Below are 23,647 nucleotides of genomic sequence, written 5' to 3' on the forward strand. Positions count from 1 at the left end.
CAGCAAGGCGCGGGTAAGGCTGAACCGCCAGGCTGCCAGGCCAAGGCGAGTCACCTGCCGAGGCGCCAGGGATTCGCGGAAGCCCGGCCGGCCGGGAGCAGCGAACCCCGGGGACCCCAGCGCGTGGGGATGCAGGGGCGGGCCCAGGAGCTTCTTCCCAACCCCGCGGGTCTCCAGCCGCTTCAAAGCCGCCCCGCCCAGCCGGTCGCAGCTCCCTTGCGCCACGAAGCCCCACCTTCCACCCAGCTACCGGGCGCGGTCACGTGAGGCGTGCCGGGGGAACCAATGAGCCGCTCGCTCGGAATGGAAGGGATTGTCTGACCCCCATGACGTCACAAAGCTGGCTGGGAGCGCGCGGCTCTTCCGCCCCCCCTCCTCGACTCAGGCCTGGCCCTCACTTCTCTTCCCCGCCCACCCTCCTGGGCGCAGCCAATCGGGAGGCGGGAAGTGCTTCGGCCCGGACGTTCGGGCGGGGCAGGGTGGCGGCCCGGCGGGGCAGGGAGTGGGCCAGCTGGGGGCCAGGGGCTGCACTCCAGGGAGTTACGCTGGGCGGCTTGGAGGGAGCGCTTAGCGGTGCCACTACTGCTGCGGCCGCTTCCTCGTCGGGAAGAAGCGACTCCTCCCCTGTGTGCCCGGTTCGTATTCCCTTCCCTGCCCCATGCCCGAGCCACCCAGTCCGGAATCCTCCTCTACGCGCCCAAAGTTGTGAGGAGGTTGCCCGGCACGCGTGGGGAGCGACGGCCGCGGGCGTGCAGAGGGTTGGCGAGCGGTGGCCCGGGCGGAGGAGGGACGAGCCCCGGAGCGCTAGGTGCGCGCGGGGGCGTCGGGGCTACGGGCGGGCGTGGCGGCGCCGAGGGGCCGCCGCGGGCTCTGGGTGGGGGGCGGGCCGGCCGCCGCCGCTGTCAGCGCCGTGGACGCCGTGGAGAACCTAACGCGAGTGCGAGCTCCGAGGAGGTGCGGCGCCAGCTGTATGGCGTCTCTGCCTGAGGGTCCCCCGTACGCACCCCGGAGTCTGGGGTGATCCCCCGGCAGCCTGCCGCGGGCCGACCCCTGCCTTAGGCTTCTGGACCGAAGCCGGCGCTGCGTGGGCCGGGCGGGGTGGGCAGCGGGCGGAGGATGCCGGGGGCCGGTGGGCTCCGCGCCCGGGCTGGATGGAGGGACCGGTCCCGGGGCGCGCCTCTGCTCGCGGCTGAGTCCCCGCCGCCTCGGGCTCCGTTCCTGCCTCTCCAGTGGGGTGGGTTTGTTTGTTTGGTTTCCTTCTTCTCCCCACCCCTTTCTCCCTGCTCCATCCTTTTCCCCCCTCCCTGCCCCACACACGGGGCTGGAGCGAGAGCTCGCCCCTCCTCCGTGCCCGCCTCCCCCGCCGCCGCCTCCTCTAATGAGCATCTCTGCCTTGCTTTCAATGGGCCGGTGCTGCTGTCGCTGCTGCTGTCCGCGCGGGTTGTGGATGTTGTCGGCTCCGTGTTGTGATGACAGGAGAATGTGTGTGTGTCCCGGGCCCAGACGAATTGGTAGGTATTCACTTAACTACCTGCGTTGGGTACCCAGAAAGGATGGTGACTGATTTTGTGTGTGGATGGTTTTAGCTGGGTCGCCGTGGAATTAGGGGTGAGGTAGATAGAAAAAGGGAACAAAGGCGTCCTGGACCCGGATAGCTTTGATACCTTAGTGCAGCTTTCAGGTAGGGACAAAGGAAACTAATCAAACAAGTGCTGGCTTGGGGCGTCGTGTCTTCTGAGGGAAGCCGGTTTCTTCATTCATGTAGAGATAACAGGAGCTGTGAAATGGCTAGCATTTCCAGAAAATGCTGAAAAATTGTGAAGTCTTTATACAGGGTGTTTAATGCAATTGGATTACATAAACTGAGGTTCTGACACGTTGAATGACGAGTATAGCTTTTTTTTTTTTTTTCATTTACACCAAAAGCTTTGAAAGCTAAAGAGCTCCGGAGTCGGTGCAGTATAACAGCATTTTCTAATTAATATGGTCCGTGGGTTTATTGAATGAAGTAGAATCGTTTCTTGGCACAGGCTCTGTCGAGCCCATCAGTAAGAATGGATGGGTCTGTCTCCTGTTTCGGGTTGCAGTGCATCTTTTCTTACTAGTCATTGGCAAAATGGGTCAAATTTGCCTAGGACTGAGATACTGCATATAACGTGGAGCAGGGATAGGAACTTTTCAGTGAAACTGTGGTCAGAAATCACTTGAAAATGTGACAGTCCTCCAGTTTACCAACACTGTACCTTGTTGCTGTTCTTAATTGCCTAATCAAGAGCTTTCTACTTCATTAGTTTAGTGAGTTTGTCAGCAAAAGTTTTGATCTCATGGGGTTTTGTTGTTGTTGAATCACAGGATATTCAGAAAGATACTCAGAGTTTTTGAATGCTCACTTACGGTTTGAAAAAGCATTTGCAAGCACTTTGGCTTGTGAGGATATCTGGTCTGATGGAGAGACTATGTCATGTGTACTGGTGATGATACAACACTCATGAATCACAGAGCAGGGTTTTCATGAATTCCATATTCTCTAAGAATTTGTCTTTTGAAGGTATGCTGGGAGTTGGGGTATTGGGATACATTCTCAGTCCATATGCTAAGCTCCTGAAAAACTGAAAGGTACAGTCGATAAACTCCACTCTGCTTTTTTTTTTTTTTTTTAATCTCAAGAACTTTCGCCTCGAAGGAAAAATGTAGTATGTTATCTGAATATTGCAGTGTTTGCTGTTTGATTTTACATATTATTCAAAGCATCTGCTGCATGAATCAGTTCTTTTGCCACAATATTTCATTCATTTTGCAATCAACTACAAAAGCAGAAAAATTGTCAAAACGGAGGAATTTAAGGAAAGTGCAGATTTCTTGGACTTGTTATTCCTTGGTTAGACATACAACGAAATCCTGCTGCTCATCTATCAAACCCCCCTTGCAAACACATACACACACACACGCACAAAGTAGTACTTTGATTTGGTCTGCATTCCATACAGAAGCAAACATTTCTTCTTCCTATAAAAGTCTTAAGTTTTAAAGTAAGCACAAATACAAACTTATCTAAAGTTATGGAGAGGGGTGCCTGGCTGGCTCAGTCGGTGGAGCAAGTGACTCTTGATCTCGGGGTTGTGAGTTCAAGCCCCAGGCTGAGTGTAGAGATTACTTAAAAATAAGATCTTAAAAAAATAATAAAATTATGGAGAAAATTTCTCTTAAAATGGTCATCTGCTTATATTTTTAATAATAGAAAATCTTTGTACAAAGCATGAAATGAGTTAATGTGCTTTCTGCATGCAAATCTAACAAGGTACGGTTTATGTCTGGGAGCCAGAGTCATGTGGCACAACATTTGAGCACATCTCCTGGCTCAATCATGTACCCTTAACCTTTGGATGACTTTCAGGTATTTAGTTTAAAGTGCAGAGATTTATATGGTTAGTCTTGATAGATTCCTGTTCATCTGGAATTTCTTTTTTTCATTATGGCATTTCAGAATGCTTATTTAGTTATTGATCTTCTTTCCAAAATTCTAATCATTGCCTTCTGTTGTATAATCTTATCTTCAGTTTTTAAAACAAATCCCTTCTGAAATAGTGCATTTAAAATAATGGTGCTTTCTATCACTTGCAAAAGGGGTTCTGTATGCCCAGCTTATGCAGTGCTCATTACAGAAGCAAACAAGAATAAGTTATTATTCGGTGTTTGGTTTTCTCTGCTCTCACGCATCCCACTTATCACTTCTCCAATTACTCTTCAAAAGAGGGTACCTGAAAATAATGTAATATATAGCTAACAATCTCTGATACTTGTAAATTGTTTTTCCTTAATGGGTTCAACCTTAAGAAGGAATTGCTGACATTAAAACCCACATGGTTTTGTTTTCTGTATTATTTTTTGTTTACTGCATTTGTTTCCTTCTTTAACTCTAAAGTCTATTTCTTTATAGGCCAAATGAGTTATTTGAAGCAATACCTCAACAATTCAGGGAAAATAAATGTTAGAAGGAAGAAAGTTTTTTTTCCCTTGCATAAATTATCTGGATTAATGATGTACATTCAATAAATTTTCTAGATAAATGTCCAGCAAAATATTTTCAGTGTCACACAGTGTCAGTGATTTTTATTTGGATTCATATGTGTACCTTTTCTATACAAACCTTAGACTATTAGACTATTATTTCACTATTCTTTATTGCTTCCTTAAGGCAAATACATACTTTTATTTTAAATGTAAGAGAAAATATTTTTCTAGGGATTGAATTCTACCTCGATCCATAATGGATGAAAATAGTGTTTCTGTAGCTTTCCCTTCTGGCTGATTAGCAGGGGAAAATGCTAGCAAGTAAATTAAATTACAGAACTGAGACCATTTACTTTACTAACAAAGCCTTAGAGCTACTAGCGTACTTAAACTTCTTTTTATCACAAAGCGTACAGTGATTAAACAACGAATAAATGAAACCTGCATTTGATTTCAAAGCCTCACTGCAACAAACACTTATAAAGGCATAGAGACCCAGAAGAGGCCTTCGGTAGCATCTGCTTCTGTGTGTTCACTTACAACCTAGGGAAGTGAGGCCCAAAGAGGTAAGCTCACATTTCTAGGATTATTTGGCAAGTTGGTGGCAGACCTATGTCCCTGAGCTCACCAAATTGGCGCAGTGGTCTAGAGAAGCGTAGTTTGCAAGACCGTCCACTGGGGCGCAGGAAAGGAACACTGGCATTTCTCTTTTTATTCATCATGTAATTTTTTCCCCTATATCTGCTGCATATATATGTCCATACTATATATGAACATAATATTAATTTGGTAGTGTGTGCATATAACTTACCAAAGAATTCATGAGCATACATATGTCGGGGATGTATTCTGACACCATTTTGGTGGTAATCATGTGTAATCAAATGTTACCATTGACCACAAATCTGGAAACAGGATTTTCGTCATGGGAGATCCAGGGCCTTTTTAAGGATAGAGAGGGAGAAGAGTGGTTGGCCAGGTAGACTGCCACTGCATAATGTTATATAATCTTCGTCTCCTCAGCTTTTTCCCAGCCAGATCTGTTGTATGTTCTGCACAGTCTGTGCTGCAGAAGGAAATGCGAGGAAAAGAGAGAAGTAAAGCTAGACTCTAGTCTTGGCTCTATAAGTGATTAAGAATTGGGCTTAGCAGAATATACCCTGTGGAAGTAGTACAGGAGAGGTGTATAAAATACAGTGCTTTCTAGCGCCGGGCTTAGCGTGTAGATTCACCTGCTAAATATTTGTTCTCAAAGCAGAGATGGATGAAGTGATCTGAAATGTAACTCTTCTCTCTGTGTGTGTCTGTATAATTGCTGTCTAGGAATCCCCGTCAGAAGTGCCAGCCTGCCGCTGTTCTCTGATGCCATGCCAGCACCAACTCAACTGTTTTTCCCTCTGATCCGTAACTGTGAACTGAGCAGAATCTATGGCACCGCGTGTTACTGCCACCAGAAACACCTCTGCTGTTCGTCGCCCTACGTTCCTCAGAGTCGCCTGCGATACGCACCCCACCCAGCCTATGCCACCTTTTGCAGGCCGAAGGAGAGCTGGTGGCAGTACAACACCCAGGGAAGGAGATACGCCTCCACGCCGCAGAGATTTTACCTCACACCCCCGCAGGTCAACAGCATCCTGAAAGCCAACGAATACAGCTTCAAAGTGCCAGAATTCGATGGCAAAAACGTCAGTTCCGTCCTTGGATTTGACAGCAATCAGCTGCCTGCAAATGCACCCATCGAGGACCGGAGAAGTGCAGCTACTTGCTTGCAGACCAGAGGGATGCTCTTGGGGGTTTTTGACGGCCATGCCGGCTGTGCTTGTTCCCAGGCAGTCAGTGAGAGACTCTTTTATTACATTGCCGTCTCCTTGTTGCCCCATGAGACTTTGCTAGAGATTGAAAATGCAGTCGAGAGTGGCCGGGCACTGCTGCCCATTCTCCAGTGGCACAAGCACCCCAATGATTACTTCAGTAAGGAGGCGTCCAAATTGTATTTCAACAGCTTAAGGACTTACTGGCAAGAACTTATAGACCTCAACACTGGGGAGTCTACTGATATTGATGTGAAGGAGGCTTTAATTAATGCTTTCAAGAGGCTTGACAATGACATCTCTTTGGAGGCTCAAGTCGGTGATCCCAATTCTTTTCTCAATTACTTGGTGCTTCGAGTGGCATTTTCTGGGGCCACTGCTTGTGTGGCCCATGTAGATGGCGTCGACCTTCACGTGGCCAATACCGGCGATAGCAGAGCCATGCTGGGTGTGCAGGAAGAGGACGGCTCTTGGTCGGCAGTCACTCTCTCAAATGACCACAATGCTCAGAATGAAAGAGAACTGGAACGGCTGAAATTGGAGCACCCAAAGAATGAGGCCAAGAGCGTGGTGAAACAGGATCGGCTGCTTGGCTTGCTGATGCCTTTTAGGGCTTTTGGAGACGTAAAGTTCAAATGGAGCATTGACCTTCAAAAGAGAGTGATAGAATCAGGCCCAGACCAGTTGAATGACAATGAATATACCAAGTTTATCCCTCCTAATTATTATACACCTCCTTATCTCACTGCTGAGCCAGAGGTGACTTATCACCGATTAAGGCCACAGGATAAGTTTCTGGTGTTGGCTACTGATGGGTTGTGGGAGACGATGCATAGGCAGGATGTGGTTAGGATTGTGGGTGAGTACCTGACGGGCATGCATCACCAACAGCCAATAGCTGTTGGCGGCTACAAGGTGACTCTAGGACAGATGCATGGCCTTTTAACAGAAAGGAGAGCCAAGATGTCCTCGGTATTCGAGGATCAGAATGCAGCAACCCATCTCATTCGTCACGCGGTGGGCAACAACGAGTTTGGAGCTGTAGACCACGAGCGCCTCTCCAAAATGCTCAGTCTTCCTGAGGAGCTTGCTCGGATGTACAGAGACGACATAACAATCATCGTGGTTCAGTTCAATTCTCATGTTGTAGGGGCATATCAAAACCAGGAATAGTGGGTGGGTCTTACCCTGGCAATTTTCAAATGAAACAGATTTAAGGGGCAGATAGATTTGTGAAAGATACTAATATAATAAGGGTTTCCAGTAGGTCACTAAACATTTACCCATTGATACTCTAGCTGGTCAACTCCTCCAAATTGACTTTGCGGCAGGGTGGCAGGATCACGAGGGTCTCATTCTGCCTAGCTCGGACCTCACGGCACCTGTGATTGAGGCGAGTCCGTTCCTTGTTGCAAATGTCTCATGACATTGGCTTCTTTTATCGATCTGAGAAAATCAAGATGACCTGGCAAGTAGGATCTTGAATAGGCCAAAAGCCAGGATCTTGCTGGGCGTATTCTCTTGGTAAAAGGGAAGAAACATTCTGTTCACACCTGCAGACCCTTCTCGTCACTAAGATTCCAATGTACATGAGAATGTTTATTTATTGCATGACTTCCTAGATATACAAACTATGCATTATTCATATAAATTTATTTTAGCCTGAAGTGGTTTTCAAATCCAGTACTTAAGCCATAAATGACTGAGAACCAAGCAGTCTGAATTTGTAAGTGTTTGTGATTATTTGACTGGAATGCTTCTTAAATGGAAAAACAAACTACTCCCTTCACCACCCCTGGTTACCTAATGTAATTGAAACTTTTTCTGTTTTGCCACATGCTTGAACACAGTGTTTTTAGTTTGGTCCACTCTTAGATTGATGTTAAATGAAGAAAAAAGAATTATTTTTTTAGTTTGTATTGATGAAATGATTTCATTTAGTTTGAAATAAAAAGATCCAGAATAAAAAGAAGAGACTGTTCAATTATTGTCATCTGTAGCCACCAAGCACATCATGCTTATCTCGTAATCCCCACAGGCTTAGCATGCTGTGTGTGGTGGGTAGACTGTTCAGGAGATCATCCTTCCAGTTTAGTCGTGATAAGAATGTTCTGCACTTTTTGGAATTAAGTTTAAATATCAAATTGGGGAGTAAGATTTAATATTACTTTTGGTTATTGAGACCAGGGAGGGAGTTTTTGTTTTTCTCCATGTAGACATAGGTCAGTTAAAATATTTGGTTTAAAAATCACTAAATGCTTTAAACATGTTGTAGCTTATAAATAGGAATTTAAGATATATACGTGAGAAATTTTCAAAGGTAACTGTTGTGCATGCCTGATGCTTAATAGAACACGTAGTAGCATCAAGTGTTGTTTGCAGCAGTCCCTGTAATTATATGCAGTCCCTTCTAATGCTGTATCAAAATAAATGAAAATAAACATTCAGATTGGCTTTTGGGGAGCTTTTTAATATGCATCAACGGCATTTGTTCCTGTATTTAATGGTGATCTGTGTACAGCTGCGCATATATTTTCATCACTTATTCTAGCATCACTGGTAAAAGAATGGCTATGACTATGTTTGATATTCACATAGATTTTAATACAACTCATGATCAGCTTTCCCTCGTGTAATCAGTTGAGGGGTGTTTAGGAGTCCTTCTGATTTCTGTAGAATATGAACTGGTTGTTCAAGGACTCCCTCTGGATTGTGGACACTAAAGCAATGTAGAACTGACTAAAACTTGTTCCAGTTGAAAAACAGACTCAGGAAGATTGTAGTTCAGAGCATCGTATAATGTTTATTTTCTGAGGGTTTTTTTTTCCCCCCATCTTTCCCCCTTAATTCAGCTTGGAACTTTTCTTCCAGGCAGCATCTTGGAAAAGGAAAGGCTCTACCATATATTTATTTCTAAATGTTTTGACAGAGATGTCATCTTTTTAATGAAATATATGTAGACTGCTGTAGCAATGAAAACCCATTTCCAGGGGCACCTGGGTGGCTCAGTCGGTTAAGTGTCTGGCTTCAGCTCAGGTTATGATCTCTCAGTTCATGGGTTCGAGTCCCACATCGGGCCCTGTGCTGACAGTGTGGAGCCTGCTTTGGACTCTGTGCCTCCCTCTCTCTCTGCCCCTCCCCCCACCTCTCTCTCTCTCTCAAAAATAAACATTAAGAAAAAAAAAACACCATTTTCAGGCTACTATTTGAATTTCTCTTGAACACCTCTACTGAAGAGTTACATATATATACTTAATAGTCTCGTCTCTATTTAGTACAGTATGTATAAATTTAGTTTCCAGTGGTCACAATCAAGATAGTAATTCTTATTTCTTGCACAAGAAACTTGGTCTGCAGTCTAAAAGTTGGTCTACTCTTTAGAAATGAAAATGCAGTGTGGAAATGAAAATAAGTGGATGTTAGATATCCGAATGTACTATCATCTAAAAGCAGTTGTAATTTTATTGTAATTGGCTGTCACTGTGATGTGATATTTAAAAAAACACGTGAACTTTCATAGTTTAGCCTTTCTTAAACTTTTTTTTTATTATGGAAACTTTCTAACACATATCAACCTCTGTATTTATATTTAATCAGTGGCTCATTATATTTATAATACGCCCTTAACTAAGTGGAATGGTGGTATGTTTCACAGTACTTGGTAAAAAAACCTGTGTCTTATAAAAGATGTATCTGTATGAAGATGTGTAGAGTTTATAATATTGGTCAGAGAAATGCCCACAGTGAATTAAAGCTTCATATCTGCTTTCTGAATGCCTGTGTTGCTTTTTAATCATAGTAAGATTTTTTTAGATGCTTTCTACAGTAGATTATATTTAACTTCAGAGTCCAGTAGATAATTAGTACTTAAAAAAAAAAAAAAACTATAGTTTACATTCAATACACTACACCGTTTTTAAATGTATACTTTGAGATTTGGTGACCACAACCCCAATAAAGAAACACAACTTTTCTATTACAGAAAACTCCCTCTAGCCCCTTTCCAGTTAATCCTTCCCCATGTAACTGTTGTTCTGACTTCCACCACCATAGGTTACTGTTGCCTATTCTAGAAATGCATATAAATGGAATCATATAACACATACTCTTTTGTGTCTGTCTGTTCAATTTTTTGAGATTCTTCTATGTTGTTCAATGTGTTGATAGTCTCTTTATTACCAAGTAACATTCCATCATATGAATATATCAATTTATCCATTGTTGATGGACATTATTAGCCCTTCCCTGTCTCCTTCTAAAGCCGACTTTCAGATTAGCAATTGTCAGGAGTACTCATGGTGAAGTGTAGCTGTAACTTTGCAAATACAATTACAGGTGAGTTTTATGTTCTATACCTCAAAGGCAGGACTTTTTTTAAAATGCCCTTGGGCACCTTGGGCAGGACATTTTTAAAAATGCCTTGGGTGGCTCAGTCAGTTAAGTGTCTGACTCTTGGTTTCTGCTCAGGTGGTGATCTCATAGTTTGTGAGTTCTAGTCCCACAATGGGCTTTAACAGTGCGGAGCCTGCTTGGAATTTTCTCCCTCTCTCTGCCCCTCCCCTGCTCGCTCTGTCAGTCTCTCTCTCAAATAAACTTAAAAAAAAATTTTTTTTTAATGTCCCATAAACAAGAGATGAAAATTTTTCATGGTGAAAAGTGTGAAGGGATTAAGGAGGGGTTCTTTGCTGTTGACCTCTCTGTACCTCTCCCACTGAGAATTCTGTTGAGTTAATTTTAAGTTCATTAAGTGATTGAATTAATGACTAAGAAAAAGGCAAATTATGTCCTGGTTTTTGATGGTCTTGGTTTATCAGTCAAAGCACATGCCTGAATATGCATTGTTATTCATTTTGTCCTTGGACCTAGCAAGAGTGTGGAGGTAAATTTATTATCCTTGGTCAGTAGTTAACATACCTTTTCCATAAATAATAACCTCAAAAGCTGAGTCCTGGACAAGCCTGGTAAATGAAGACATCTTAACAGCATCTAAACTGACTTGTTACAGCAGGCAGGTCTTTTCCTTTGTTGTTTTCAGAATTTACTTTGAGAGCCAAGCTTAATCCTACTAAATCCTTTCTGCCCAGTTCTTACAACAAAATTTATACCTTAGATGGGATCCTAACAATATACAGCATTGTTTTCTAAATAACTCTCAAGTTACAAGTCTAAGCAAATATATTAAGAATAATAAAATTCATGCATTTCATATGCCATTAATAATGGTTATCCAGGGGCGCCTGGGTGGCGCAGTCGGTTAAGCATCCGACTTCAGCCAGGTCACGATCTCGCGGTCCGTGAGTTCGAGCCCCGCATCAGGCTCTGGGCTGATGGCTCAGAGCCTGGAGCCTGTTTCCGATTCTGTGTCTCCCTCTCTCTCTGCCCCTCCCCCGTTCATGCTCTGTCTCTCTCTGTCCCAAAAATAAATAAACGTTGAAAAAAAAATTTTTTTTTTAAATTTAAAAAAATATAATGGTTATCCAATGCACATATTTTAAGGGCCACACAATTTAGGCTCGATTATTTAACCAATATTTAGGTTCATAAAATGTGCACATACTTGTTTCTAAATTGTTTTAATAATTTTTGAACTTTAAGATTTTCAGTTTTTTAAGGGCAGGGCCCATTGGTTTTGTTGGCTCGTTGAGCCCAACACAATATGAATATAAAGTGGATGTTCAGCATTCACTTTACATTGGTGATACACAATCAAAACTTTAAGTTGAAGTTCTCTTCTTCAATTCATCAGAAGTTAACTTCTCAGATACAGAGAAATAATTTTTTTCCTGTAGTTATAGTTTCATTTTATACTTAAGATTCAATGATTTCTAAAACTCCATCTAGTTTCTTTTTGCAAAGAACTGAACGAAAGAAAGTGCCAGTAATACAAATTGGCCCCTCACAGGTTTGGTTCCCCAGGGGAGGTGGCTTCTGTATTCATTAGGAGAGAACTCAAAGTCTCAGTTTGTCAAGTGAGTCAGTTGGACCCAAAAAGTTCATTCAGATCCCCCATTACTTTGCTACATGTTCTCCATCCAACGCTTGACCCCTGTTGCTCCATAGGCACAGAATGGGAGAAGGGTTCCTGTGAGGGCCCACCAAGAACTGTAGCTGCTATTTGAAAGTGTTGGGCACCAAGCCCCAAAAGGACCAATTATTTCTTCTTAGTTCACCTTACTACCCCATGGGGTGGTGGGAAGAGAAGGTTTAAGGGTCACACTTCCCTGTTTTTCTAAATCACACCCAATTCACTGCCTTGTCTGCTACATACACTCGATCAAACTGTACAACCTAATTTTCCTCCAGTGCAAGGAGTTTAGTGAGCACATTCAGCCTTTCAGAAACGTCAAACCTTGGGCACTGAGCAAAACCAAGCAGCCAGGGAGAGTCAGAGAAGTGAGATTTTATCTCACCTGTGAGGATTACTCAGTTTGTCTCCTTGAAGGACAGGAACTGTAATTGGCTGGCAGTGTTGACTAGGAGGCCAGCCTTCTTCAAAGAAAGCTGAGAAGAATGGGAAACCTGACAAGACACCTGAGAGGGAAGGGAAAAAAAAGGGGGGGGGGGTGGAGAGAATGGTGTCAGCAATCTCAGTAGTGATTAGAGGTGGTAATGGGGGCAGGGAACATCAGATCCTCTGACACCTTGGACCAGTGACAGGGACAAAAGAAAACAGAGGAAAGGCAGCAGTGAGCTGAATAGAGGTAAGCTAAAGATTTTAAACATTTTTGAGGCTTTATGAAATTTTTATACTAGGACAGCGGCAGTTGGAATGCAAAACAGTTGCCATTAGCATGGCCATTTTGTCTCAGCTCATTGGAAAAGACAGAAAAAGGAAAGTCTTTGAAACTGACCTTATGCAAAGGGATCTGTGCTGCCTAGATGGGCAGTTTTCTCAAAACAACTTTGTTTAGAGGTATTATTCCTTGCTCTAAACCTGGGCACAGGTTAAACAGCCTAATTTAGCCTGATGAAAAGACTGGATCATTGAGTCCTGATGGCAGGAGAAACAGAGCTGTGAGACCGAGCAGACCAGAGAGAGCACATTCTTAGAGCACCGCTTGGGATCTTGCGTCAGATCCTTGTGGCTCTTTATTAGGCTAAGAGGACATCAGGTATAACCAGAAAGTTCACTGACCTTGCAGCTGTAATAGTAACAGTAACCAAAACTACTGTTAATTGAGCACTTATTATGTGTCTATGTGTCAGGTCATGTGGAAAGCACACTATGTACATTTTCTTATTTAATTCTTGTGCCGGCTAGTCTCTTTGGCCTCTTAGCCTCTAAGCTGTCACGCCGCCTGGCCTCTCCATATAACCAGAATGATCTCTTCAGAATTGAGAAGACCTGAGGACTATTGAGTGGCCATAAGCAAGTGACCCCTTGAGAAGCAGAGGCAAAGATCCTCAGAAAAAGCAAAGACTGATGTATCCCAGCAGTTAGTCTAGCACATAAGGAATGGGGCCACCCACAGACGGAGTATGCCAAGCAAAGGTATAAACAAAATTGTTTTACAGGTTAGAACCAGAGGTGTCTCTCACTTCACAGTGCATTGCAGCGTCCAGGTTGCAGTTCCTTAGCTCCTCAGTTTATTTGTTGAAATATTCACTGAAATCTACTACAGAAATCTAGGCACTGAGGATAGGCATTGAGGGTAAAAGGTCGAATCTGCCTTCGAGGAGCTAGCTCACAGTTTGCTTGGGAAGATGCATGTGTACAACAATAACTACCCCGAAGTAAGAATGGTTCCAAAACTGTAAAACAAGTAAAAATTCCAACAACAATCCAGAAAAGAGAGTAATTAACCCTGTCCTGGTGTGCCCCAGGTACAAGGCAGGCCTTGGAGAGTCAGGGAAATTTCATTAGAAAGGACGATGCTTGAGCAGAGATTTGAAGGGTGAAAAGAAGTTTGCTAGGCAGAAAAGGACCTGGAATGACATTCCTGGAAGAAGAAGAGCACGCGGCAAGGCACAGAAACATGAAATCATACTATCTGTCTGAAGATCTCTGAGGACTGTTGGTATGACTAGAACATTCAGTGTGAGGGAGGACCATGGCGGGAGAAGAAGCAGAAAGATAAGAGTGTCAGGAAAAAAGCTGTCGGTAGATACACAGTGACTGCAGCATCCTTTCAACCAGTGTATGTTTAAAGACAGAACTACTTGGGAAGGCAGATAGTGGCCAAGGGCTGCAAGTGTTGGTGGCAGCAGCAGTAAGAGGAAGTACAAGACAAGGGCAGCAGAGCCATGCCAGGCTGAAATCTGGCTTCTAGCCACTTGTAGGTGGGTGACTTGACTAATTCTAAATCAGGTAAGATGGGTGGTTAAGCAAGAGAACACCTGTGTCATTTCCATGTTGCCGTCAGTCATTCAGTGTCTATAGTGACATTTTGTAACCTGGTATGCAAACTTACTTTACGTTGAGTTTAAACCGTTCTACTTTTATTTCTCTCAATTTCTTGGTTGACATAGTACAGGGTCACTGAATTCTACTCAGGTTTGGGGCAACTTGACAACTGAATGTGGGTGACCTAAACAGTGTCTCTTCAGAGTCTTGGACCATTATATCTGGATTGAAATGCCAGCCACTCGTTGGTTCTGTCCAATCTAGCAAATGTTTACTGCCTTTCTTCCTTTTCCTTGTGTAGGATACTTGGTATATTTGGTAACCTGCCTCTACGATGGCTCCCAGTGATCCCTGCCTCCAACTATTGGTTTGTGTGACCAACAGAACACAGCACAGATGCAATGTGATGTCCCTCCTGAAATTAGGTTATAAAAGGCACTGAAGCTTCTGTCTTGTCATTCTCACTCTCTTTCTTTTAGATCACTCACTGCAAGGAGCCATGATGAGAAAGCCTTGTAGAGAGAGGGCTGTGTGGAAAGATACTGAAGCCTCTTGCCAACAGTCATATGAGTGAACCTGAGAGCAGATTCTGCCGCCCGCAGTCAAGTCTCCAAAGGCTACAACCCTGGCTCACAGCACGACTACAACCTCCCGAAAGACCCTGGGTTAGAACTGCTGCTCTCAAATTCCAAACCCTCAGAAACTGCATGAAATAACTGTTCAAGGACACCTGGTTGGCTCAGTCGGTTAAGCATCTGACTTTGGCTCGGGTCATGATCTCATGGCTTGTGGGTTCGAGCCCCGGGTCTCTGTATTGACAGCTCGGAGCCCGGAGCCTGCTTAGGATTCTGTGTCTCTTTCTCTCTCTGCCCCTCGCCCACTCATGCGCACTCTCTCTCTCCCTCTCTCTCTCAAAAATAAATAAACATTGAAAACAATTTTTTAAAAAAGAAATAACTGTTCATTGTTTCAGACACTAAGATTTGAAGTAATTTGTTATACTCTTGAGAATCATACATTTAGTCACACAGACACTGCTCACTCAGCTTTTCCCTGAAAAGGCGATGTCTCCAACTTGGATATTTTCTGGTAAACAAGATGTGCAATGACCAAAGATGTCATATGTTTAAAAGTCACTTGGGCAAATACATACATACATACATACATACAAAAAAAGGAGCTATATCTACATGCAGTCTTATGAAAAGATTTCTGAGATATAATGAGTGAAAAAATTCAAGTTCTGTAATATGATCCCATTTATGTTTGATTATTTTAAGCCTAATTAAAAATAAATTTAAAGCTTTATTTCTATCATAGACAACTATCTTTTGATCTTTTGATATGCATCTGTGCATTTAAAATAAAGTCAGGGGGCGCCTGGGTGGCGCAGTCGGTTAAGCGTCCAACTTCAGCCAGGTCACGATCTTGCGGTCCGTGAGTTCGAGCCCCGCGTCGGGCTCTGGGCTGATGGCTCGGAGCCTGGAGCCTGTTTCCGATTCTGTGTCTCCCTCTCTCTCTGCCCCTCCCCCGTTCATGCTCTATCTCTCTCTGTCCCAAAAATAAATAAACATTGAAAAAAAAATTTTAAAAAAATAAAATAAAGTCAGATTGTACATTGATTTGTAGCCTGTTTGTCTACTTAATAATATATGACATATCTTTTTAGATATCCCATTTTTGTGAATTGGAAGGATTGATGTTAAAATGGCCATACCACCCAAAGCAATCTACAGATTAATGTAATCCCTATCAAAATTCCAATGACATTTTGTCTAGAAGTAGAAAAAGAACTATCTCCAAATTGTTATGGAACCACAAAAGACCCACAAAGCCAAAGCAGTCTTGAGCGAGAACAAAGCTGGAGGCATCACGCTTCCTGATTTCAATATGTATTACAAAGCTAGTAAGCAGAACAGTACTGTACTGAACTAAAAACGTGAGCTAATGAAACAGAATAGAGAGGCCAGAAATAAATCCATGCATATACAGCCAACTGATCTTCAACGAGGGTGCCAAGAACACACAATATAGAAAAGATAGTCTCTTCGATAAATGGTGATGGGAAAATTGGATATCTACATGTGGAAAATGAAATTGGACCCTGTCTCACAACATATGCAAAAATCCACTAAAAATTGATAAAAAACTTAAGCGGATAACCTGGAACTAGGAAAGTGCTAGAAGAAAACATGGGGAAAAGCTTTTCTTGACATCGGTCTGAGCAATGATTTTTTTTGGATATATGTTGCCAAAAGTACAAGCAACAGAAGCAAAAACAGACATATGGGATTGCATCAAACTGAAAAGCTCTGCACAGCGAAAGAAACAATCATCAGGGTGAAGACACAATCTACAGAATTGGAGACAGTACTTTCAAACCATGTGTCTGATAAGGGGTAATATCCAAAATTATAAGGAACTCAATAGAAAAAAACAAATAACTTTGTTAAAAATAGGCAAAGGACCCAAATAGACATTTCTTAACAGAAAACATATAACAGGCCAACAGTATATGAAAAGGTGCTCAACATCACTAGTCATCAGGGAAATACAAATCAAAACCGCAAGATATCATCTCACACCTGTTAGAATGGATATTATCAAAAAGACAACTGTTGGCAAGGATGTAGAGAAACGGGAACTCTGTATACTGTTGGTGGGAATGTCAATTGGTGAGGCCAATACGGAAAATAGTATGGAGTTTCCTCAAAGAATTAAAAATGGAACTACCATACGATCCAAGCAATCCCACTTGTAAGTATATATCTAAAGGAAGTAAAATCGGGATCCCAAAGAGAGATCTACATTCCCATAACTGTCATACCATTATTCACAATAGCCACGATATGGAAACAACTTAAGTGTCCATTGACAGATAAATGGAGAAAGAAAATGTCACACACACACACACACACATACACACGAAAGGAAATTCTGCCATTTGCAGTAACATGGAAGAACCTGGAGGACGTTAGGCTAGATAAAATAAGCCGGATACAGAAAGGCAAATACCGAATAGTTTCCTATGTGAAATCTAAAAAAGTCAAACTCCTAAGAGCAAAGAGTAGAATTGTGGTTGCCAAGTCTAAGGAGTAGAGAAAATAGGGAGATGTTGGTCAAAGGGTACAAGGTTTCAGTTCTGCAGAATGAATAAATTCTGATAATCTAATATAGAGCATGGTGACTATGGTTAATAATACTGTACTGTATACTTGAAATGTGTTGAGAGTAGATCTTAAGTGTTCTCACTGCAAAAAAAAAAAAGCTTAACTATGTGAAGTAAGGGATGTGTTAATTAGCTTGATTGTGATGATCATTTCACAACGTGTGCATATACCAAATCATTATTTTGTAGACCTTAAGTATAAAAGTAAAATAAAATTAACATATGACAAATATCTTTTTTAAATAATCACATAGTAATCTATCTTTTGGACATGCCAAAATATATGTAACCGATGTCTCAATTTTTTTGTTTTTTTTCTTTTTCTTTTTAATGTTTATTTATTTGTGAGACAGACAGAGTGTGAGCGGGGGAGGGGCAGAGAGAGAGGGAGACACAGAATCCGAAGCAGGCTCCAGGCTCTGAGCGGTCAGCACAGAGCCCAACACGGGGCTCAAACTCACCAACCGTGAGATCATGACCTGAGCCGAAGTCAGATGCTTAACCAACTGAGCCACCCAGGTGCCCCTCTATTTTTTTTTCTATCACAAATAACAGACTAATATTTAGTTGTCTGGTTTCTTTTTTACTGCACTAATTTCCATATTTAAAAGAATAGTAATTTAAGTGGTTAGACTTGGACTAGTTTTCGTTCTTTTTACTCCACCTTTGACTTTGTAACAGGGAGAATTTCCACTCCTTAGTGGAAGTTTGTAGAACGTGACTGTGATACTGCTTTACAGAGTCCTTGAAATAGGTTATTATTTTACAAACAAAAACTACCCGCTTGAGATCGTCCCTGATCTTGGCTAGTTCACTTCCCACTTCTCTGCTTCCTGGCCCACTGAGGCCCCAACCCCACCCCACTTTCACCCTATCTCTCTAGCCCACATCCTTTCTGGTCTCTGGTCAGAGGAGCAAGCTGGCCATCACATCACATGCTTCATAATGGTTCTAGGCTGTCATACATCACTGCCCACAGCTTTGCCAGCACTGGTTCAGCTGAGAAGAGGTCTAACTCCAGAGTTAGCTGTACCACAAAATCCTCGGGAGGTAAGTAACCATGACCAACTGATTCTTTTTGGCTTCCGACTTCTCTGGCTCCCACCCTAACTTGAACTGTATTTTCCCTCTGTGCTGAAATATCAAATGCAAGTACCAGAAGGGCAATTCCTGCATGGTGTCAGGAGGAGCTTCTCAGACCAGTGAAACAACTGTAACTTTAAAAAAAAGTCTCTGGAGATTGTCCTGAAGGCAGATAAAAGAAAAACGTTTATCATTTACTTAAGAAAATCTAATAAATCTCACTGAGAACAGTGAGATTCTATGGCACTTAAGCTATGAACTGCTCCCTGCCTCTCCCTACCCCCAGCTCGGTGTGACAGGTACTCCACTCCAGTTCGGAGTCGCCAAGACCGTGGGGTTCCCTCCTATTGTGCTGGCCACCAGCCAAGGACTGTGGTATCCCTCCTGGAGTGCAGGCTGTCTGCATTTCCTATCCTCCTCAGCTCTGTGTTGCAGGGGCTAAATTCCAGGTGAGTACAACCAAGGGATTGGGGGCTCCCTTCCTTCACCCAGCCCTCACTCCTGAGACATAGGCTCTACCCTAGACTTGGCAGGTCAAGAATATTGGGCCCCGGGACACCTGGGAGGCTCAGTTGGTTGAATGTCTGACTCTTGCTTTAGGCTCAGGACATGATCTGGGGGCGTAGGATCGAGCCCCAGTCCGGCTCTACGCTGAGTGTGGAGCCGGCTTAAGATTCTCTCCCTGTCTCTCTCTCTCTCTCTTTCTTTCTCTCCCTCCCCTCCCTCTGCCTCTCTCCCCTGCTCGCACTTGCTGTCTCTCTAAAATAAAATATTTAAGGGGCGCCTGGGTGGCGCAGTCGGTTGGTTAAGCGTCCGACTTCAGCCAGGTCACGATCTCGCGGTCCGTGAGTTCGAGCCCCGCATCAGGCTCTGGGCTGATGGCTCAGAGCCTGGAGCCTGTTTCCGATTCTGTGTCTCCCTCTCTCTCTGACCCTCCCCCGTTCATGCTCTGTCTCTCTCTGTCCCAAAAATAAATAAACGTTGAAAAAAAAATAAAATAAAATATTTAAAAATATTAAAAAATAAAACAATATTGGACCCCCATTGCCCTTGCTCTAGCTTCCTAATAGGTCAAAGTCTCTAGAAGACCAGAAGCTACGGCTCTTGGCCATCGCTGATTTTCAGCAAGGGTTCCCAGACAATTCGGTGTCTTTTCAACAAATGGTGCTTGTACAACTGTAGAGCCACATGCAATGCAATGCAATTGGATGCCTTCCTTACACACTGTACACCCAAATTAACTCAACATGGAACATAAATCTTAATGTAAGAAAATATTTGCAAAGCCTACATCTGATAAGTGACTTGTATCCAGAGTATATAAAGAATCCCACTCCTGGGGCGCCTGGGTGGCTCAGTCGGTTAGGCGGCCGACTTTGGCTCAGGTGATGATCTCGCGGTCCGTGAGTTCTAGCCCCGCGTTGGGCTCTGTGCAGACAGCTCAGAGCCTGGAGCCTGCTTCATATTCTGTGTCTCCCTCTCTCTGACCCTCCCCTGTTCATGCTCTGTCTCTCCCTGTCTCAAAAATAAATAAATGTTAAAAAAAAAAAATCCCACGCCTAAGTATATACCCAAGATAAATGAAAATATATGTCACACAAAAACTTGTACATAAATGTTCACAGCATTTATAATAACCAAAAAGTAGAAATGACAGAAATGTCTATCAACTGATGAACGGATAAATTAAATGTGGCATACCCATACAATAGAATATCATTTGACAGGGTGCCTGGGTGGCTCAGTCAGTTAGGTGTCCAACTTCGGCTCAGGTCATGATCTTGTGGCTTGTGAGTTCGAGCCCCGCGTTGGGCTTTGTGCTGACAGCTCAGAGCCCAGAGCCTGCTTCGGAATCTGTGTCTCCTTCTCTGTCTGCCTCTCCCCCACTTGTGCACGCTCTCTCTCTCTCTCTCTCTCTCTCTCTCTCTCAAAAATAAATAAATAAACATTAAAAACCAATTAAAAAAAAGGATATCATTTGACAATAAAAAAAAGAATGAAGTGTGTGTGTGTGTGTGTGTGTGTGTGTGTGTGTGTGTATGAAACTTGAAAACGTTACACTAAGTTAAAGAAGCCAGTTACAAAAGGCCATATATTGTATGGTTCTATTTCTATGAAGTGTCCAGAATAGGGAAACCTATAGAGACAGTGGATTAATGATTGGCTAGGTGTGGGGAGAGGGTTAGGGGGAACCGAAGTGTGACTGCTAACGGGTAAGGGTTACTTGGGGGTGGTGCGGGTGAAGAAGATGGTCTTAAATTGATGGTTGCACAGTGCTGAATATACTACAAGACACTGAATTGTATATTTTAAGTGGGTGAATTGTATGGTATTATGAATCGTATCTTAATAAATGTGTTATATTAAAAAAGTACTAGTCTTCTAGAAAGAGGATAGCTAAAAGACACTCTGAAATTGAAAAAGCACAGAAGTGAAAATGTGTCCTTCTCCCCCCATCTCTGCCTTCAAACAGAAGGTTCTGTTTTCTTTGAGTCAAAAGCACATACTGAAATACTTAGAAAATGGAATATTCATTTCTTTTACATGGCTGGTTTCTTCCTCTCATTACCCACCTTGAGAATGGTATCTTTTCCTCTTTGCTGCTGATATAACAGGGTCAACAGGCTGATTAGTTTCTTTGTGTTCCCCTCTATGAACACTTGAAAATCATCTATTTCCATGAAGCCCTTTCAACAAACTCTATGCTACATTAGAACAGCTTCCGGCAGACAGGTGATATGATCTTGTTTTGTTGTTTGAAACTTTTTACATATTGAATTTGAGGCTATTCACATCTTCGTTTCAACAGCAGCATTTTCGAGAGATCGTATAGACATGCACATCTGGTTTATTTGCTATGCAGTTTCTACCTCTTTTGACTGTCACTTTTTAAACTCTTGGAATTCATCTCTTACAGTAGAGTTTTATATTCACTGTGATTATAGTCTTGGAAAGCCGCCTCACATAAAAATTCTTAATTTCAATTGAGTAATAAAAAAGTGGGATGTATTCTTCTGCTATAATTTGTTGATTATGAAGAAGTTGGTGCATGATTGGTCTGGAGTGGCAAAGACAGCACTTGAAACAGTCGAAGAGAATGAGTCCATTTTCCTCAATTTAACCTGCTCACAAAAGGGCATTACCTTAAAGAGAGCCTCATTACCTTGTCTGGAGGATACTTGTAGTCACAAGGCACTCAGTGTAGTCTCAGAGTGGATTCATTTTCTGAGATATTTCTGTCTGACTCACATCTCTAAAAATTTCACATAATCAAGGTCATAACGCATGGTTTACCTTTAAACCCTCTGCCCTCAACTCTTGTCTAACACCCAGTAAATCCTAGGGACCTTGCTCTCTCCTCCCCTGCTCACCATGGTCCCTCCCTTTTGCCTCTCCTTGAGTGAGTCTGATCCAACACCCTCTCTCCCCTGTCTTGCCCCCGCTATGCAGCTGGAAGCAAAGGAAGAGGCTAACAGAATGGAATCCCCAAAGGATTTTGTCCAGTTGCCTTTCAGCCACATCAAGCTTCTGAGGTTTGGGGTTTTATCTTTGTGTGTGTGTGTGTGTGTGTGTGTGTGTGTGTGTGTGTTTAATTGGGGCTTATAAAAAGTCTTTAAAAAGTATGTTATTGTCCTTTGACAAATTATCTTCTTTCTATGGACAGTGGCTGGGTTTTCCTTGCCAATGCTCCCTTGCTCGATTCCTCATTTGCATGTGAGACAGCGCATCGTTGCATTACCCTTTCCTCCTTCACATTCATTTGTATCGCTTCCCTTTCTGAGGAAGAGGACTGCCCCCCACCTCCCATTTCAAGCTCTCTGACCCCGGGGACCATAGGCAGCCATGCCCACTTGGCGGGGGGGGGGGGGGCGAAGGGGCAGCTGCTTCCTGACTTTGCTCCCGCTGCTCCAGGACTTGAGCCTGAGTGGAAGTTATTAACTCAGAAAGACGGTGCTTCTCTTCGCTTGCCGGCCTCTAGGTCGGGCACACAGTAGGAGCTCTGGAGAGATGATCTGGGTCTATATGTAACTCATCTGGGGTCTGCTGTGTGAGCAGCCCTTACAACAGCAGGGAGGGTAACATAGGGACAGGCTGGCTACCATCACAAAAGTTGGGTACAAAGTTTATATTTGGTCACTTTATAAGGCAGTTCGAACTAAGTTCACTGGGTCTGACATCGCTGTCCTAAATCCAGTCTGTTCTCCATTTAGGGTCACCTCTGTCCGTGTCCTAAAGAGGAAGTCTTTCCCTGTCTTGGCTCGCTTAAATTCCTTCAGGTACTAAAGAAACTTACTTGCTGCTGAAAGAAATGATTTCCCTCCTCTCATGGCAAACGGAGCTTAACCTCCCTTAGCGACCAAGAAATTGAGCTCCCTGTTCAGGAGAAGAGGCGGCCAAGGCTGGGAGGCTGCTGCCAGAATCTACCTCCTGCTTCTTTTGTATTTGATCATTGTCTAAAACCCAGAGGGAGACAAAGGGTACTTCCCACTGTCTCTCCACAAAAGATGCCGCATTGCCTCATTAGTATTTGTGAACACCAAACACACAACCGTGGTCAACCACCCTGATGATATCAGAAAGTCCCAGGGTAGCCTGGACAGTGGAGAGCAAGTCAGCACAGCGTGCAGTTTAAAAATATGGTGCTCTCAAAAATAAATATAGACACTAAAGGAAAATGGTATTAGGTTTAAGTTGTGGTATAAAAATACATGTTACGTAAGATGCTAACATTCATGCTCAATCCTTTTCTGTCAGGACACCGTTCCCTGGTTCTTTCTGACTCAAAAAGAGGTGTTATTTAAGAAAGTGGAAGGTATACCCTCCGAAGAGAAGAAACAGGAGCAAGGGACACGCAGCCTCTGGAGGGCTTCTCAAGTGCGGTACACGTGAACTCCTTGCCATTAAAGGGGCTCTTTTCCTGACTGGTTTTTCTTCTGGACAGCAGCTTCTGCAGCATTCAGAAAGTTACAAAACAAGTCCTTGGACTCGGCCGATCGTTCAGCATGTATTTTTTTTTTTAATTTTTTTTTCAATGTTTATTTATTTTGGGGACAGAGAGAGACAGAGCATGAACGGGGGAGGGTCAGAGAGAGAGGGAGACACAGAATCGGAAACAGGCTCCAGGCTCTGAGCCATCAGCCCAGAGCCTGACGCGGGGCTCGAACTCACGGACCGTGAGATCGTGACCTGGCTGAAGTCGGACGCTTAACCGACTGCGCCACCCAGTCG

The 23,647-nt window shown here is 43.4% G+C and overlaps 1 protein-coding gene and 1 long non-coding RNA gene across 9 annotated transcripts; both read left to right on the plus strand.

The window, feature by feature from the left end:
* Positions 1 to 490: 490 nt before the first annotated feature.
* Positions 491 to 8,276, plus strand: PDP1 (pyruvate dehydrogenase phosphatase catalytic subunit 1). 8 transcript variants are annotated; one of them, XM_040493981.1, is made up of 3 exons: positions 491 to 635; positions 1,477 to 1,511; positions 5,335 to 8,276. In XM_040493981.1, exons 2-3 carry the CDS (start codon positions 1,481 to 1,483, stop codon positions 6,993 to 6,995), a joined length of 1,692 nt encoding a protein of 563 aa, XP_040349915.1. In that variant the 5' UTR covers positions 491 to 635; positions 1,477 to 1,480; the 3' UTR covers positions 6,996 to 8,276. The 8 variants fall into 8 exon arrangements, with proteins under 8 accessions (XP_040349915.1, XP_040349919.1, XP_040349921.1 ...); XM_040493984.1 differs by lacking the exon at positions 491 to 635 and adding an exon at positions 793 to 808; XM_040493983.1 differs by lacking the exon at positions 491 to 635 and adding an exon at positions 936 to 954.
* A 9,771-nt stretch (positions 8,277 to 18,047) lies between these two features.
* LOC121043185 (uncharacterized) lies at positions 18,048 to 23,419 on the plus strand. The gene is made up of 2 exons (XR_005796713.1): positions 18,048 to 18,385; positions 23,174 to 23,419. It is a non-coding gene; the product is annotated as an uncharacterized LOC121043185 (long non-coding RNA).
* The last annotated feature ends 228 nt before the right edge of the window (positions 23,420 to 23,647 follow it).

The sequence above is a fragment of the Herpailurus yagouaroundi genome, unplaced genomic scaffold (assembly GCF_014898765.1).
Source record: "Herpailurus yagouaroundi ecotype Mexico unplaced genomic scaffold, PumYag 186, whole genome shotgun sequence".
NCBI classification, from domain to species: Eukaryota; Metazoa; Chordata; class Mammalia; order Carnivora; family Felidae; genus Herpailurus; species Herpailurus yagouaroundi.